Source organism: Hyla sarda, chromosome 10 (genome assembly GCF_029499605.1).
Source record: "Hyla sarda isolate aHylSar1 chromosome 10, aHylSar1.hap1, whole genome shotgun sequence".
In the NCBI taxonomy this organism is placed as follows: domain Eukaryota; kingdom Metazoa; phylum Chordata; class Amphibia; order Anura; family Hylidae; genus Hyla; species Hyla sarda.
The window spans coordinates 57,444,382-57,463,906 of record NC_079198.1 but is presented as its reverse complement, the minus strand read 5'-3'; the positions used below and the strand labels follow the sequence as shown (position 1 = coordinate 57,463,906).

The 19,525-nt window shown below is 46.3% G+C and overlaps 1 protein-coding gene across 4 annotated transcripts in view; it reads right to left on the bottom strand.

Annotated features, from left to right (window-relative positions):
• The window catches only part of LOC130294378 (sulfotransferase 2A1-like), a 120,284-nt gene that overhangs the window by 21,006 nt on the left and 79,753 nt on the right, over positions 1-19,525 (bottom strand). For all 4 annotated transcript variants that reach the window (XM_056544083.1, XM_056544082.1, XM_056544084.1 and 1 more), the window contains one exon: positions 19,405-19,499. In XM_056544083.1, coding sequence (XP_056400058.1) covers positions 19,405-19,499 — 95 coding nt within the window. The remainder of the gene's footprint in view (positions 1-19,404; positions 19,500-19,525) is intronic.

Sequence of the window (19,525 nt, the reverse complement as noted above, 5' to 3'; positions counted from 1 at the left end):
AAATGTCTCTATGCAGCCTGATACTTTTTCCTGGGATTAATATTGTTGTTAATTTCAGCAACTGGTTTCTTGGTTCATGTGGTTACCTGATGACTGCAACATCAATTGCTTGTTAGATGCAAAGAGAATGGTGGGGTTGGGTTACCCAACTTTCACCTCTATCACAGGGCTTTGGTCTGCACTTGGGTACTCAATACTTGTCATCATTCCACTTCTAAACATTGTGTGGTCCTGGAGGTCAGCCTCCCCCCCTCCCATCCTGCCTTCTGACTGCCTTTTTGGGTCTTGGTCTGTCTTCATGACCACGATTACATGATGTTAGTACTGGGACATCTTTGACCTCTTTGTCTGCCTTTGCTTTCTTGGCCCCTGAGGGCTAGTGTGAGTATGAGCAGCTTTAACATTTCTACTCATTCCTAATGCCCAAACTGCAATTACACAGACAGCTCACTCCTTTAAATAACCTGTGTGCTCGTTCCACCTCTCATCTCACACTATCTCTCTGGTTTACAGTTTGCTGTGGGGGACAGCAGAGATGGATTGTCAGGCCCAAGGCCTGATTATAGAATCATACATGTGTTATAATTGTATTTGTGTATAATGTATAATCTAAGGCATGGGTGAGGGTTCATTCAGACTGTGTATTTGTTTTTGTGTATTCCAGTTTCATTAGGGGGTCTGTCTGCCTGTGTTATACTTCTTTTGAAGTCAAAAGCCTTTGTAGCAGCAGGATATGAGATGTATCTGGTCCCCTCATAAAAACAAGTTTTAGATAAGGGACCAGGAAGAGAGATGCCCCCCACCTGGTGGGATCAGAGGGGACAGGGGGGGTGGAGTTTTCCCTCCAGAAAAAAACACTATAAAACTGAGATGCTAGACAAACCTTTGGTTCAAGCCTGTGGCAAAAAGCTGAAAAACCATCCTAAGAACAGCTGGACTCTACCTCACAAGGACTGCTATACAACCAGTATGCTATAAGGACTTTTCATTTTGTTTTCTGAACTTGTCTTGCTAAACTCTTTTATATATTTTTGTACCTGTATGTTATTTGTTTTATACGTATATGCACTGTGATACCTTTTTTCAGATAAAATGTTTAATTAATCAGCTCTGGTCTTGATCTCTAAATATAGGAGCTCACCTTTCTGAAGGAAGCTCTGGTGGAACACGTTTATCAAAGGGTTCATTTGGTGACCTGCTGGGACTAGTAGTGGATACCCAGAGGTCTGGTGGCTTTAACCCTTGCACCATCACACTCTCTCTAATGTCTTGGCTGGACCAATAGGGTGTGATCGTGACATCTGGTGGCAGCGTCGGGATATATTTAGAGATTTTTAGTGCTTACTGGATTTTACCTGTAAGGAAATCTTAGCACTAAAAGAAATAGCATACAAATTCTTGTGTGTAAATTCCAAAGACAGAGCTCAGTGCTGGTTTAAAAGACATACAAAAAGAGTGCATGACAGTTCTGCCCTCCCCATCTCCTGTTTTACCTCCTCTGTCTCATCTCGGAAATATGGTGGCATATCGCAAGCAGTCCAAGCCTGCACTGGAGCTAATGTGCCAAGAAAAGGACATCCCTACTGCAGGAAAGAACAAGGAACAACTTATTGCTGATCTTGTGGAGTATGATGCCCGTGCAGCAGAGCTGAGTGGCATGAGACAAAGTCCTACAGCTGGAACTGCCATCCAAGGACTGCAAACCATCTCCTGGGGAACACAGCAACATTACTCCCTATCAGGACAGTACTCTATATGAGGCCTTGGACTCATATGCGGACTGCCTTACAACACCTTGGGAATGTGGATGCTAATATGAAACTCCAACTGCTTCTCCAGTACCAAAATAAAGGGAGAGGGGCACAGGCACAAGCCGCAGATAGAGAGGCACGAGCCACAGATAGAGAGGCACGAGCCACTGAGAGAGAGACGGCAGAAAGAGAGGCACAGCGGATGCATGAATTGGAGCTTCTGAGGCTGAGAGTGGATGCTTTATCTGCACGCACATCTGCTTGGAACATTTCCCAATGTTGGAGAAAAATGGTGATCTGGATGTTTTCCTGAGGGGAATTGAAAAGGTTTGCCAGCAGTTCCATCTACCTAAGGAACAGTGGGGAAGATATCTAGCCCCACAGTTGCGAGGGAAAGCTTTGGATGTGTTTGCTTCTCTTCCCTCTGAAAGTGACCAGGACTATGAGGCAATAAAGTCTGCCCTGCTAAAAAGTGTTAATCTGACTCCAGAGGCTTATCGGAAAAGATTTCGGACTTTGCAACAAAGCGCCACAGAAAGCTGCACTGAACATGCAGGTCAGCTAAGGTCTGCATTCAGGCAATGGACTGGGGGCCTATAAGACACTACTTATGAGGCCCCAGAGGACTTGATGGTCCTGGATCAGTTTCTCCAAACACGGAGCTTTGAAGCCAGAGAGTGGATTTTGGACCGCAAGCCCAAGACAGCAGTGGAAGCAGCAGAACTAGAAGATGACTTTGCCAAAAAAAAAAAAAGGGCGCCAGCAGCAAAGCGCAGATTTGCACAAGCTGGAGCAAGTACCTGGAGGGGAGCCACACAACCACAAAGCACCACCAGGCCAGACGGGAAATTCTTGCCATCATCACCAAAAGCAACAGGAGCCACATTGGGTCAGGGGGACACCCGTTGATGTTACAGATGCAATAAGATTGGGCACCTGAGTGCCACTTGCCCCAACAAGAAGAATTCTCCACCGGCAGCTGGAGGACAAACAGACGTTCTTCTGGTGTCTGGAGCGGTGGAGAAAAGAGGGGATAACCTACAGAGTGTAACTGTGGGTGACTGGAGCCTCATTTACCTTGGTGCGGCCTGAAGTGGTGGATACAGAGGACATAATCCCTGGAAGAACCAGGGCTTTAAAAGGAATTGGAGGTGTGCGACCTGCTGTGCCCATGGCCCGTGTGTACCTGGATTGGGGTACAGGCAAAGGTTTGTCGGAAGGTGGGGGTCTCTGAGGACATCCCTGTTAATGTTATGAGGGAATGATTTGGGTCGGATGCTCTGTCATTATGCTCCAGAGGACACTACCTGCACACCAGATGGGCTAGGAGAGAGCCCGGTTCGTTCTGAGGTACTGTGCGAGACTTTGGGAGACACTGTGAAATGTGATAACTGGGAGGGAGTGCAGGGGATTGATAAATGTTTACCTGTGACTGAACCAGCGATGTTTTCCAAAAGTGAAATGGGGTGTATTGTAAAATGTGATGACAATGAATTAACAATGCCAAAACCTAGTGTAGATGGGCTAGGGGGAGGGTTTGGTGTGCCCCTGGTGGCATGTAAAGATGAGGGACCAGCAGTGAATGACATGTCCCAATCCTGTGAGGAGGAGGGAAGGAGTGATGGGCCTGTGCATGACTCCTATAAGACTATAATGTGTGAGGAGGAGGAGGGAAGGAGTGATGGGCCTGTGTATGATGCCTGTAACATTGTTATGTCTGGGACTGAGGGGGAAGAAGGTAAACCCCAGGGAGTCATACCAATGGTGGCAGTGGTAACACGTCAGCAGCGTGCCAGGGCTGCAGCTGTAAAAAGAAGGGAGGATGAATATGAAAGGGGCAAGCTGTGTGACTTGCATGCCAAAGCCGAGGAAGGTGGAGATGCTAGTTCACCTGAGGGAAATGTGCTCCCTGATGCCACGAGATGGGGGGAGGGCAATGAGCATTTCTGGGAAGCTCTGCACAGTGACTCTTCCCTTGAAGGGCTGAGACAACGTGCTGAACAGTCAGGTGCTGACACAGATGTGCATCAGGTATATTGGGAAAACAATATCTTGTACTGGGAGCCCCTTTCCAAAGGTATGCTAGGGCCCCAGGAGAGAGATAGACAGTTAGTAGTTCCTAGGCAGTACAGGAAAGAGCTGCTGAGGTTAGCCCATGAGACCCCCTTTGCAGGACATTTGGGAATGGCCAAGACAAAGTCCAGGTTGGCACACAATTCCTACTGGCCAGGTATGGGTACTGCTGTTGCAAATTACTGTAGGACCTGTCGTGTCTGCCAGAGGGTGGATAAGTCTGGGGATGTTACTCGTGTTCCCCTAGTGCCCCTACCAGTCCTATATGTACCTTTTGGAACAAGTGGCAGTGGATATTGTGAGGCCTATAGCTATACCCAGCAGCACAGGGAAACACTTTATTCTTATTTGGTGGATTATGCAACCGGGTAACCTGAGGCTGTTGCCTTATCCTCCATCCAGGCAGATACGGTGGCAGATGCACTCATCAGTATATTCTGCAGGGTGGGGTTCCCCAGAGAAATGCTCACTGATCAGGGCACATAGTTCATGTCCAATCTAATGAAAAGTCTCTGTAAGAAGGTGAATGTACAGTACTAGGTAGCTTTTGTGGTGGAGTATGTTCTGAAGTTCAAGGACAAGATGCAGGCATTGACTGGGCTGGTACATGACAACCTCACAGCAGCACAGTCCAGGCAGAAGTACAGTGGGGATCAAAAGTTTGGGCACCCCAGGTAAAAATTTGTATTAATGTACATAAAGAAGCCAAGGAAAGATGGAAAAATCTCCAAAAGGCATCAAATTACAGATTAGACATTCTTATTAAAGTTAGATTTTATTTCCATCATTTACACTTTCAAAATAAAAGAAAACAGAAAAATGGCATCTGCAAAAGTTTGGGCACCCTGCAGAATTTATAGCATGCACTGCCCCCTTTGGCAAGTATCACAGCTTGTAAACGCTTTTTGTAGCCAGCCAAGAGTCTTTCAATTCTTGTTTGAGGTATCTTTGCCCATTCTTCCTTACAAAAGTCTTCCAGTTCTTTGAGATTTCTTTGCTGTCTGTCATGCACTGCTCTTTTAAGGTCTATCCATAGATTTTCAATTATGTTGAGGTCAGGAGATTGTGAAGGCCATGGCAAAACCTTCAGTTTACGCCTCTTGATGTAACCCCCCTTGGATTTCGAGGTATATTTAGGATCATTATCCATTTGTAGAAGCCATCCTCTCTTTAACTTCAGCTTTTTCACAGATGGCATCAAGTTAGCATCCAAAATTTGCTGAGATTTTATTGAATCCATTTTTCCTTCTACTCGTGAGATGTTCCCTGTGCCACTGGCTGCAATACAACCCCAAAGCATGATTGATAAACCCCCATGCTTAACAGTTGGACAGAGGTTCTTTTAATTAAATTCTGTTCCCCTTCTTCTCCAAACGTACCTTTGCTCATTCCGGACAAAAAGTTCAATTTTAACCTCATCGGTCCACAGAGCTTGTTTCCAAAACGCATCAGGCTTGTCTATATGTTCATTTGCAAAGTTCAAATGCTGATTTTTGTGGTGAGGACGTAGAAGACGTTTTCTTCTGATGACTCTTCCATGAAGACCATATTTGTACAAGTATCTCTTTAAAGTGGAATAGTGTACCACAACTGGAGGGATTGTGCAGTCAAACATGGGTTTTGAATAGTTTTTCTCACAATCCTGCAAGCTGTTCTGTCTATTTTTCTTGGTCTTCCAGATCTTGCTTTAACTTCCACGGTTCCTGATGACTGCCATTTCTTAATTACATTCCGAACAGAGGATATTGACATCTGAAAACATTTTGCTATCTTCTTATAGCCTTCTCCCGCTTTGTGAGCGTCAACTATTTTCAGTTTCAGATTTCTAGACAACTGCTTTGAAGAACCCATGGTGCTGATTGTTGGGGCAAGGTCAGATGTGTCTGGGCATTTAAAACCTTTGAGATTGACATCACCTGGCCTTCCCAGATGATGATTGAGAACAATCCATGACACTGGCATGTCTCTGCTTTGCAAAGGGGGCAGTGCATGCTATAAATTCTGCAGGGTGCCCAAACTTTTGCAGACACCATTTTTTTGTTTTCTGTTATTTTGAAAGTGTAAATGATGGAAATAAAATCTAACTTTTGTTGACATATTATAAGAATGTCTAATCTGTAATTTGATGCCTTCTGGAGATTTTTCCATCTTTCCTTGGCTTCTTTATGCACATTAATACAAATTTTTACCTGCCCAAACTTTTGATCCCCACTGTACTGTATGATAGCAATGCAAGGGACTGGGTCTATGAAGTGGGACAGAAGTTAATGGTTCTGAACCCCATCTGGCAAAATAAGTTGCAGGTTGCCTGGGAGGGTCCCTTGCCCATTTTGAAGCCTAGAACCCACCTCATATGTAGTTGCCCTTGATGAGAAAGGTCAGAGGCAGAGACAGTACCCTACATTAATATGCTAAAGGAATACTATGATCCTGAGGAGGTGGTATTCAGTGTATGCAGTGCACCAGAGTAAGGGCTGGGTAGTGATCCCTTACTGGACCTAGTGGAGGAAGCTAAGGGCCATGATCCCTTCAGGATGTTGAGATCAATCCACAGCTCTCAGAGGAATGAAAGAGGCAGCTAAGTCAGGTACTATGCCGCTTCAGTGCCGCCTTTACTGGGAAGCCAGGGCGAACTACTCTAGCCACCCACCATGTTGAAACGGGGGACAAGCCACCACTAAGACAGGTAGCCTACCGGGTATCCCCAGAGGTAAAGGCCCATATACAGAAGGAGATTGAGGACATGTTAAAGCTAGGGGCAATTAAGAAGTCAAAAAACTCTTGGGCCTCCCCAATAGTTCTGGTGCCCAAAAAAGACAAATCCACTAGGTTCTGTGTGGACTACTGAAGGTTACCTTTGATGCTTACCTCATGCCCAGAATAGATGTACTACTTGGTCAGCTAGCAGGTTCCCATTACGTGACTATCATGGATTTAAGCCGAGGGTACTGGCAGATCCCTATGACCCCAGAGGCCCAGGAGCGGTCAGCCTTTATCACTCCCTTTGGGTTGTTTGAGTGCTGTGTCATGCCTTTTGGGATGAAAAATGCCCCAGCCACTTTCCAACGACTGGTTGATCAGCTGCTAGAGGGCCACAAGGAATATGCCGTGGCATACTTAGATGATATTGCTATATTCAGAAAACCTGGGAGGAGCACCTGATTCACCTGGGTAAGGTGGTAAAGCAAATAGCTGAGGCAGGGCATACCAGAGAAGTGTCAAGTTGGCATGAAAGAAGTGCAGTATCTGGGACATAGGGTAGGAGGAGGGTCCCTAAGCCCTGAGCCCAGTAAGGAGGTGTCTATTATGGCCTGGCCAATTCCTAAAGACAAAAAATAGGTCATGTCCTTTTTGGGGACCACAGGGTATTATCATAGATTTGTCCCGGACTATGGTAAGATAGCAAATCCTCTCACAGACTTAACAAAGAAGAAGGTGTGCAAACAAATTACCTGGACTGAGTATTGTGATAAGTCCTTCATTGCCCTAAAGACAGCATTGTCCAACTCTCTGGTCCTTCAGGCCCCTGATTTCAATAGGAGGTTTGTGGTACAAACAGATGCTTCCAATTTTGGGCTATGGGGCTGTTCTTAGCCAAGTAAACTCCAATGGAGAAGAACACCCCATACTCTACCTTAGTGGGAAGCAATTGCCTAGAGAAGTGGCCTATGCGGTCATAGAGAAGGAATGTTTAGCTGTGGTATGGGCTTTGCAAAAATTACAGCCATACCTGTATGGCAGGGATTTTACTATCATAACTGAACAAAACCCTCTACATTGGTTGGACAGAGTGTAAGGTAACAATGGCAAACTGCTTCGCTGGAGTCTTATCCTCCAACAATATAATTTCACTATCCAACACAAGAAAGAAGCCTGCATCAAAATGCAGATGGATTATCGCATCAGGGAGAAATAGCCGGTCAATGGAGACAGATCTGTCAGCCTGGAGAGGCAAGATCTCTCTGTCTTCATCTTAAGGGGGAGGTGTCAGGCCCAAGGCCTGATTATAGAATCATACATGTGTTATAATTGTATTGTATTTGGTGAATTTTTGGGACTAGTAGTGGATACCCAGAGGTCTGGTAGCTTTAACCCTTGCACCATCACACTCTCTCTAGCGTCTTTGTTGGACCGATAGGGTGTGATCGTGACATGGATATTATGCCCACTTACATTTGTGGGAGCGGGACCTGAATAGAGAGTCTATGGGTGAGAAACTGTCTAGGATGTTCTTACTGACTCAAAACTTTTTTCTTCTAGGGTGCAGAAGTGCAATTTCAAAATGGTCTCTATGTGATATAGATGTCTGGGTCGGGTATACAAATTGTTCCCTACTGCTTCTAAGACTTGCTGATGTTGTCTCCAGACTATGAAAACATATTAGCACACATACAATTTACTCATCTGTCCCTTCTGAATATTTAATTTTTATAATCAGGCTTTTTCTAACTCCATCTGTCACAGTCCTGAGTTGGCTCTGCTATCCCATTTACCAGAATAGCTTTTGCAGGCTAAAAAATTACTTATTGAGACATTTCCTAGGAGCTGCTGAAGCATTCTCCGAGGGCACTGGAAATCTCCTGGGATGCCCTCCAGAGTGGAGTTTATTAAATCGTATACATAAGATGGAGTGATTGATAAAGTCTAACATGGATAGCTTGAATTCTTTTGATGGGCTTTGGCTTCCCTGGAAACCGTTCCAGGACACGCAGGAGTTTCTTCACTGGGTTGGGTGACTTCCTCAATTGAAAGGGGCTGAGAAACCTTTTCTTCCCTTTCCTCCCTCCCCTCTTTTGCTGCTCCTTTCTTACCCCTCTATTCTTGTTTTCTTCTTTTTGCTTTGTTGAGTGGGTTTTTCTCCCCCCCCCCCCCCTTCTCTCTTGTTCTGCAAGGCATAATGCATATTTGCACTATGCCATGGACTTTCTATTGTATGATTGTTTAATCTATGTATAGTTTGCTAAGCTGCACCAGTACATTTGCTTGTCTCGTGTTACAGTTGAGGTACAGATCTCGCACCACTTTATGAGACTCATATGCTTCAAGAAAAAAGATTTGCCATAAACAATGTACAGGGCTGAGGATTTACAGGGCTGAGGATTTACAGAGCTGAGGATTTTGGCTCCATACAATGTTTACATCTAGGAATTACAGCTATGCAGAACAGTTCTGAATAGGCCATCAATGACTCCTGCCTGGGAAACCTCTTTAGATGAACAGAAGGCCAGACTTCATCTCCAGCCGAAATATTAATGGGTCAACTAAGTTTCCTGTCAACATAGGTTTAAAAATGTGATTTCGTTTAACACAATAAATTCTTGGTACTGTGCCCCATGTTTACAGATGGTGCAATAATACAGGAGGAGGCCAAGGCTATACGTTTGCAGCTCACATGTGAAGTGATTTGAGTGTCCTCCTGATGGGCACTTTCAAAAACCTGACAATGAGGACCCCTTAAACTTGTAAGGCTCCAGGTCTACAGCCTATGTGAATGTCTGGATGCTGGAGACACTCCTTGCCCTTCCTCTGATTAAACAATACAGCCCTGTCTGCTGAGGGGCATGTGCAGACCATATACATTGCCTCCTTGGTCAGGAATTTTAGGGGCTGAGGTGTAGAGAAATTTGCATATACAACCCAATGGAGAGGCAATCTGACCCTGTTGTGGGTCTTCTTTTCCTGTAGCTTTGTTTAGAGAATTCTGACTGCATCAGAAGGAGGCTTGGTGGGCTGGTCCATGACTTACATTCCCCCAATATCTATCAATGAGGCTGTGTTGGGACAAGTGGCATCGCTCTTACTGTTAAAACTGGGCCCCCTGATTTTACCAGGAAGTCCTCAAGTTCTTAAGGGAATACCAGCTGGATGGATTCTAGCCCAAGTTTGAAAATTCATTGGAGCTTTTAGGAGCCTACTCCAAGGCTCCCTGCAGCCCCTGTGTGGGAATTGGTGCCTTAAAGCAGGCTTATCATAGAAACATAGAATGTGTCGGCAGATAAGAACCATTTGGCCCATCTAGTCTGCCCAATAATCTGAATCCTATCAATAGTCCCTGGCCCTATCTTATATGAAGGATAGCCTTATGCTTATCCCATGCATGTTTAAACTCCTTCACTTTATTTGCAGCAACCACTTCTTCAGGAAGTTTATCCATGCATCCACTACTCTCAGTAAAGTAATACTTCTTACTTTTAAATCTTTGCCCCTCTAATTTAAAACTATGTCCTCTTGTGGTAGTTTTTCTTCTTTTAAATATGCTCTCCTCCTTTACCGTGTTGATTCCTTTTATGTATTTAAAAGTCTCTATCATATCCTCTCTGTCTCTTCTTTCTTCCAAGCTATACATGTTAAGGTCCTTTAACCTTTCCTGGTAAGTTTTATCCAGCAATCCATGTACTAGTTTAGTAGCTCTTCTCTGAACTCTCTCTAGAGTGTCTATATACTTTTGGACTTGATTCGAGAAATAAAAGGGAACAAAAGGGAACAGAAGACCAGCGCACCCTGTGCCGTTACCTCATGGGGATATGAGTAAGGTGGAATGGGAATGAAAACTGCTTACCTTGTCGTGTCGCGCTGCGAGCGCGACACCGTTGTAGGCTTTGTATAGAACTATGGTGATCCGCAGGAGCCTGTGTCCTTCCGTTTCCCGAAATAGTCGAGGCGGATCAGTCAAGATGCGAGTTCTGTGTTCATGGCAGAGGTCACAGATTAGAAAAATCGGATACTTCTCTGGCGCTCGCAGGATCCGTGTTGGTGGTCAATCAGGTACAGACTTCAGGTTTGATAAAGAATTCAAGCTTTATTTCTTCATAAAGAAATAAAGCTTGAATTCTTTATCAAACCTGAAGTCTGTACCTGATTGACCACCAACACGGATCCTGCGAGCACCAGAAAAGTATCCGATTTTTCTAATCTGTGACCTCTGCCATGAACACAAAACTCGCATCTTATATCCTTTTGGAGATACAGTCTCCAGTACTGAGCACAATACTCCAAGTGAGGCCTCACCAGTGTTCTGTACAGCGGCATGAGCACTTCTCTCTTTCTACTGCTTATGCCTCTCCCTATACATCCAAGCATTCTGCTAGCGTTTCCTGCTGCTCTATTACATTGTCTTCCTACCTTTAAGTCATCTGAAATAATTACTTCTAAATCCCTTTCCTCAGATACTGAGGTCAGGACTGTGTCAAAAATGCTATATTCTGCCCCAGGGTTTTTACGCCCCAGGTGCATTATCTTGCACTTATCCACATTAAATTTCAGTTGCCAGAGTTCTGACCATTCTTCTAGTTTGCCTAAATCCTTTTCCATTTGGCGTATCCCTCCAGGAACATCAACCCTGTTACATATCTTTGTGTCATCAGCAAAAAGACATACCTTACCATCGAGACCTTTTTCAATATCACTAATGAAGATATTAAACAAAATTGGTGCCAGTACAGATCCCTGAGGTACCCCACTGGTAACAAGACCTTGCTCTGAATATACTCCATTGACTACAACCCTCTGTTGTCTGTCATTCAGCCACTGCCTAATCCACTCAACAATATGGGAGTCCAAGCTCAATGACTGTAGTTTATTGATAAGTCTTCTATGTGGGACAGTGTAAAAGCCTTACTAAAATCTAGATATGTGATGTCTACTGCCCCTCCGCCATCTATTATTTTAGTCACCCAGTCAAAAAAATCAATGAGATTTGTTTGAGATGATCTCGCTGAAGTGAACCCATGTTGTTTTTCATCTTGCAATCCATGGGATTTTAGATGTTCCACAATCCTATCCTTTAGTTTGGGTTTCCATTAATTTCCTCACTATTGATGTCAGAATTACCGGCCTATAGTTGCTTGATTTCTCCCTACTGACTGATTTCTCGCTTTCTTGTGAATGGGCACAAAATTTTCTAATTTCCAATCTTCCGGGACAACTCCTTTTACCAGTGATTGGTTAAATAAATCTGTTAACGGTTTAGGTAGCTCACCCCTAAACTCTTTTAATAATTTTGGATGTATCCCATCAGGCCCCTGTCACTTATTTGTCTTCACTATAGACAGCAAACATAGAACCTCTTCATCTGTAAAGACACATGCATCAAACGATTCATTAGTCTTCCTCCCTAATGGAGGTCCTTTTCCTTCTTTTTCTTCTGTAAAAACTGAACAGAAGTATATCACGCCCCCTCCCGAAGGCTTGCATTGAGGGGTGGAGCGTGATGTCACACGGGGGCGGAGGCGTGCCGTCACACGCCGTCGGCCCTGTGGTCGCCAATAATCCGACCCGGGGCAAACACGTTCAGGGGACTGATTACAAACGGGGTGCCGCGTGCAAGATCCCAGGGTCCCCAACGGCGGGACTCCTGCGATCAGGCATCTTATCCCCTATCCTTTGGATAGGAGATAAGATGTCTAAGCACTGGTGTTACGCCAAGCGCTCCGGGTCCCAGCTCCTCCCCGGAGCGCTCGCAGCGTTCTCTTATTCACAGCGCCCCGGTCAGACCTGCCGACCGGGTGCGCTGCGATATTGCTCCCAGCCGGGACGCACGCATCTCGGTTCCCGTACCTGACCCGTTCCCCGTCTGTGTTGTCCCGGCGCGCGCAGCCCCGCTCCTTAGGGCGCGCGCGCGCCGGGTCTCTGCGATTTAAAGGGCCACTGCGCCACTGATTGGCGCAGCAGGCCTAATCAGTATCTTCACCTGTGCACTCCCTACTTATACCTCACTTCCCTTGCACTCCCTCGCCTGATCTTGTTGCCATTGTGCCAGTGAAAGCGTTTCCTTGTGTGTTCCTAGCCTGTGTTCCAGACCTCCTGCCGTTGCCCCTGACTACGATCCTTGCTGCCTGCCCTGACCTTCTGCTACGTCCGACCTTGCTCTTGTCTACTCCCTTGTACCGCGCTTATCTCAGCAGTCAGAGAGGTTGAGCCGTTCGCGGTGGATACGACCTGGTTGCTACCGCCGCTGCAAGGCCATCCCGCTTTGCGGCGGGCTCTGGTGACTACCAGTAGCAACTTAGAACCGGTCCACCGACACGGTCCACGCCAATCCCTCTTTGGCACAGAGGATCCACCTCCAGCCAGCCGAATCGTGACAGTAGATCCGGCCATGGATCCCGCTGAGGTCCCGCTGCCAGTTGTCGCCGACCTCACCACGGTGGTCGCCCAGCAGTCGCAACAGATAGCGCAACAAGGCCACCAGCTGTCTCAACTGACCGTGATGCTACAGCAGCTACTACCACAGATTCAGCAATCATCTCCTCTGCCAGCTCCTGCACCTCCTCCGCAGCGAGTGGCCGCTTCCAGCCTCCGATTATCCTTGCCGGATAAATTTGATAGGGACTCTAAGTTTTGCCGTGGTTTTCTTTCGCAATGTTCCCTGCATTTGGAGATGATGTCGGACCAGTTTCCAACTGAAAGGTCAAAGGTGGCTTTCGTAGCCAGCCTTCTGTCTGGGAAAGCCCTGTCATGGGCCACACCGCTCTGGGACTGCAGTGATCCTGTCACTGCCTCTGTACACTCCTTCTTCACGGAGATTCGAAGTGTCTTTGAGGAACCTGCCCGAGCCTCTTCTGCCGAGACTGCCCTGCTGAACCTGGCCCAGGGTAATTCTTCTGTTGGCGAGTACGCCATCCAATTCCGTACTCTCGCCTCCGAATTGTCCTGGAATAAAGAGGCCCTCTGCGCGACCTTTAAAAAAGGCCTATCCAGTAACATTAAAGATGTGCTGGCCGCACGAGAAATTCCTGCTAACCTGCATGAACTTATTCATCTTGCCACCCGCATTGACATGCGTTTTTCCGAAAGGCATCAGGAGCTCCGCCAGGATATGGACTTTGTTCGCACGAGGCAGTTTCTCTCCCCGGCTCCTCTCTCCTCTGGTCCACTGCAATCCGTTCCTGTGCCTTCCGCCGTGGAGGCTATGCAAGTTGACCGGTCTCGCTTGACACCTCAAGAGAGGACACGACGCCGCATGGAGAACCTTTGCCTGTACTGTGCCGGTACCAAACATTTCTTGAAGGATTGTCCTATCCGTCCTCCTCGCCAGGAAAGACGCACGCTGACTCCGCACAAAGGTGAGACAGCTCTTGATGTGAACTCTGCTTCTCCACGTCTTACTGTGCCTGTGCGGATTTCTTCTTCTACCTTCTCCTTCTCAGCTATGGCCTTCTTGGATTCCTTATCTGCAGGAAATTTAATTTTGGCCTCTCTCATCAACAGGTTCAACATCCCGGTGACCAGTCTCGCCAGACCCCTCTACATCCACTCTGCTAATAATGAAAGATTGGACTGTACCGTGCATTACCGCACGGAACCTCTCTTAATGTGCATCGGATCCCATCACGAAAAAATAGAATTTTTGGTCCTCTCTAACTGCACTTCAGAAATTCTTCTTGGATTACCGTGGCTTCAACGCCATTCCCCAACCCTTGATTGGACCACAGGGGAAATCAAGAACTGGGGTACTTCTTGCCACAAGGACTGTCTTAAACCGGCTCCCTGTACTCACAGTCAAGACCCTGGGGTTCCCCCGGTATCTGGTCTTCCCAAGGCCTATCTGGATTATGCTGATGTTTTTTTGCAAAAAACAAGCAGAGACTTTGCCTCCTCACAGGCCTTATGACTGTCCTATTGACCTCCTCCCGGGTACTCCTCCACCCCGGGGCAGAATCTATCCTCTGTCTGCTCCGGAAACTCAAGCCATGTCGGAGTACATCCAAGAGAACTTAAAAAAGGGGTTTATCCGCAAGTCCTCCTCCCCTGCCAGAGCTGGATTTTTTTTTGTTTCCAAAAAAGACGGCTCCCTACGCCCTTGCATTGATTACCGCGGACTTAATAAAATCACTGTAAAAAAACGCTACCCCCTACCTCTTATCTCGGAACTCTTTGACCGCCTACGAGGCGCCCACATCTTTACCAAGCTGGACTTAAGTGGTGCTTATAATCTCATCCGCATCAGGGAGGGGGACGAATGGAAGACTGCATTTAACACCAGAGATGGACACTTTGAATATCTGGTTATGCCCTTTGGCCTTTGCAACGCCCCTGCCGTCTTCCAAGACTTTGTAAATGAAATTTTTCGTGATCTTCTATATACCTGTGTTGTGGTTTACCTAGACGATATTCTGATTTTTTCTGCTAACCTAGAAGAACACCGCCAGCATGTCCGCATGGTTCTTCAGAGACTTCGGGACAACCAATTATATGCCAAAATGGATAAATGTCTCTTTGAATGTCAGTCTCTTCCTTTCCTAGGATACTTAGTCTCTGGCCAGGGACTACAAATGGACCCAGATAAACTATCTGCCGTATTGGATTGGCCACGCCCCTCCGGACTCCGTGCTATCCAACGTTTTTTGGGGTTCGCCAATTATTACAGACAATTTATTCCACACTTTTCCACTATTGTGGCTCCTATCGTGGCTCTAACCAAGAAAAACGCCAATCCTAAGTCCTGGTCTCCTCAAGCGGAAGACGCATTTAAACATCTCAAGACTTCCTTTTCTTCTGCTCCCGTACTCTCCAGACCTGACCCATCTAAACCCTTCTCATTGGAGGTAGACGCCTCCTCGGTGGGAGCTGGAGCAGTTCTTCTACAAAAAAATTCTTCCGGGCATGCTGTTACTTGTGGGTTTTTTTCTAGGACCTTCTCTCCGGCGGAGAAAAACTACTCCATTGGTGATCGAGAATTACTGGCCATAAAATTGTCGCTTGAGGAATGGAGGCACCTGCTGGAGGGATCCAAATATCCAGTTATTATATACACTGACCACAAGAATCTCTCTTATCTCCAGTCTGCCCAACGGCTGAACCCTCGCCAGGCTAGGTGGTCGTTGTTCTTTGCCCGTTTTAACTTTGAAATTAATTTTCGCCCTGCTGACAAGAACATTAGGGCCGATGCCCTCTCTCGTTCTTCAGATGCCTCTGAAGTGGAAGCCTCCCCGCAACACATCATTCCTCCGGACTGTCTGATCTCCACTTCTCCAGCTTCCATTAGACAAACTCCTCCAGGGAAGACCTTCGTTTCTCCACGCCAGCGCCTCGGGATTCTCAAGTGGGGACACTCCTCCCACCTCGCAGGCCATGCTGGCATCAAAAAATCCATCCAACTCATCTCTCGATTTTATTGGTGGCCTACTCTGTTGATTTCTTGCGGGCTTGTACTGTCTGTGCCCGGGATAAGACCCCTCGCCAGAAGCCTGCTGGTCTCCTTCATCCTCTGCCTGTTCCTGAACAACCATGGTCACAGATTGGTATGGACTTTATTACTGACTTGCCTTTATCCCATGGCAACACAGTTGTTTGGGTGGTCGTTGATCGATTCTCCAAGATGGCACATTTTATCCCTCTTCCAGGCCTTCCTTCGGCGCCTCAGTTGGCGAAGCAATTTTTTATACACATTTTTCGCCTTCACGGGTTGCCCACGCATATCGTCTCGGATAGAGGCGTTCAATTTGTGTCTAAATTCTGGAGGGCCCTCTGTAAGCAGCTCAAGATCAAATTAAACTTCTCTTCTTCTTATCATCCCCAATCCAATGGGCAAGTAGAAAGAATTAATCAGGTCCTGGGTGACTATTTGCGACATTTTGTTTCCTCCCACCAGGATGACTGGGCAGATCTTCTACCATGGGCCGAATTCTCGTACAATTTCAGAGTCTCCGAATCCTCTGCTAAATCCCATTCTTCGTGGTGTACGGCCGTCACCCTCTTCCCCCCCTCCCCACTCCCATGCCCTCTGGTTTGCCCGCTGTTGATGAAGTGACTCGAGACCTCTCCACCATATGGAAAGAAACCCAAAATTGTCTTTTACAGGCTTCATCCCGGATGAAAAAATATGCTGATAAGAAAAGAAGAATTCCCCCCATTTTTGCTTCCAGGAGACAAGGTATGGCTCTCCGCTAAGTATGTCCGCTTTCGTGTCCCCAGTTATAAACTGGGACCACGTTATCTTGGTCCTTTCAAAGTCAAGTGCCAGATCAACCCTGTCTCTTACAAACTCCTTCTTCCTCCTTCTCTCCGTATTCCCAATGCCTTCCATGTCTCTCTCCTTAAACCACTCATCCTTAACCGCTTCTCTCCCAAAGTTGTTTCTCCCACTCCAGTTTCCGGGTCATCTGAAGTCTTTTCGGTGAAGGAGATTCTAGCATCCAAGACGGTCAGAGGTAAAAGGTTCTTTTTGGTTGACTGGGAGAATTGCGGCCCAGAGGAGAGATCTTGGGAACCTGAGGACAACATCCTGGACAAAAGTCTTATCCTCAGGTTCTCAGGCTCCAAAAAGAGGGGGAGACCCAAGGGTGGGGGGTACTGTTACGCCGAGCGCTCCGGGTCCCCGCTCCTCCCCGGAGCGCTTGCAGCGTTCTCTTATTCACAGCGCCCCAGTCAGACCTGCCGACCGGGTGCGCTGCGATATTGCTCCCAGCCGGGATGCGATTTGCGATGCGGGACGCGCCTGCTCGTGATGCGCATCTCGGTTCCCGTACCTGACCCGTTCCCCGTCTGTGTTGTCCCGGCGCGCGCGGCCCCGCTCCTTAGGGCGCGCGCGCGCCGGGTCTCAGCGATTTAAAGGGCCACTGCGCCACTGATTGGCGCAGCAGGCCTAATCAGTATCTTCACCTGTGCACTTCCTACTTATACCTCACTTCCCCTGCACTCCCTCGCCGGATCTTGTTGCCATTGTGCCAGTGAAAGCGTTTCCTTGTGTGTTCCTAGCCTAGTTCCAGACCTCCTGCCGTTGCCCCTGACTACGATCCTTGCTGCCTGCCCTGACCTTCTGCTACGTCCGACCTTGCTCTTGTCTACTCCCTTGTACCGCGCTTATCTCAGCAGTCAGAGAGGTTGAGCCGTTGCCGGTGGATACGACCTGGTTTCTACCGCCGCTGCACGACCATCCCGCTTTGCGGCGGGCTCTGGTGAATACCATTAGCAACTTAGAACCGGTCCACCGACACGGTCCACGCCAATCCCTCTCTGGCACATAGGATCCACCTCCAGCCAGCCGAATCGTGACAACCGGAGGACCCATTTAAGGCAGTCGGCTAGCCCTTTATTCTCTTCTACATACCTTCCGTCCTTTGTTTTTAATTTAGTTATTCCTTGTTTTAATTTCCTTTTTTCATTTATTTATATATATATATATATATATATATTTAGATTGTTTTGTATAAGAATGTCTTATCCCCTTTTTTCACAGACTGAGCTAGTTTTTCTTCTGTCTGCACTTTAGAAGTTCTTATAACTTGCTTGGCCTCTTTCTGCCTAGTCTTGTAGATTTCCCTGTCTTCATTGCTCTGGGCTGTTTTATAATTACTAAATGCTAGTTTTTTGTTTGTTCTGCTGAGTACCACAGTGGTCTCTTCCTTTTTCTGCTTTTACTGACAAGTCTAATGCAATTTTCTGTTGCCTTCAATAATGCGTCTTTTAAGTAGTCCCATGTCTCTTGGACTCCATGTAATCCGTTCCAGTCTGATAGGGACTCATTTATGACTAATCTCATTTTTGAAAAGTCTGTTTTTCTAAAATCTAAAACTTTAGTTTTTGTGTGGTGTGACTCCTTCACTGTTCTCATATTAAACCACACTGACTGGTGATCACTAGATCCCAAGCATTCACCTACAATAACATCATATACCAAATCTCCATTTGTGAGTACCAAATCCAAAATGGCCTCCCTCCAGGTTGGCTCCTCAACCACTTGTTGTAGAGGTAATCCCAGTAGGGTATTTAGAATATCTCTACTCCAGTTTATATCCGGAAGATTGAAGTCTCCCATTGAAGTCACTCCTTTCATTGTCATTTTAGCTATTTCTTCAACTAGCAGATCATCTACTTCTTTAACTTGGCCAGGTGGTCTATATATCACACCTATACAAGTTACTGTCTGATTACCAAACTGCAACGTAACCCAAACTGTTTCTATGTTGGCCTCACTAACTTGTATTAGGTTAGATTTTATGCTATCTTTCACATATAGGGCCACTCCTCCTCCTATCTTGGAACACAGACCTTTTCCCTTAAATTCTAATGCATGCCAGCAGAATTTTTCAATTCAGGTACTGCCCATGGTCCTCACACAATTGAACCTCTTTGGCTGTGCCTTATTGCCAAGGCCCTGTTGGACACCCTGGAATATGAACTCAGCAACTCTGTTCTCAGGAGCAGCCAACTTAATGCTTTATGGATTATTTCCTTGGAATCACAAGGATGAAGCTATTCTGGGAGTCTAGTGCTGTATGAACTGTTATAAGGATGCTTTGTGGCTTGCCAGGAAATTACTGGTTATCAACTTGGAGAGGATGTCTGTCCAGGACTGCTGCAGGCTGGCCTTCAGCCTGCTCAGAGATTGTTTTATTATGGACAGTCTGGACATTAGAAAAAAAAGAGATGAATGTCTTTGATATGGCTTTGGGATGATTTCCTTCCTCTTATCTCTTTCCCCTTTTTGCAGCCACTCTCTACTGTAGTCAATAGATAAAGCCCATAAATGGGAGATCATACTCTATTCATTTAAAATTTCTTAATAGGAGTTTTTAAAAAAAAGTGTGGAAAATGCATGTACGGTAAATCTTTCTTAATGATAAATATTTTCATTTACCTCAATAAGGTCTTCATATGTAACAAGCAAGAAGTTTTTGTTGTCTTTCATCTGCATCCAGCCTTTTATGTGATCAAACCAGGAACCAAATGGCACTGGGTGAGAAATGACATATATATAA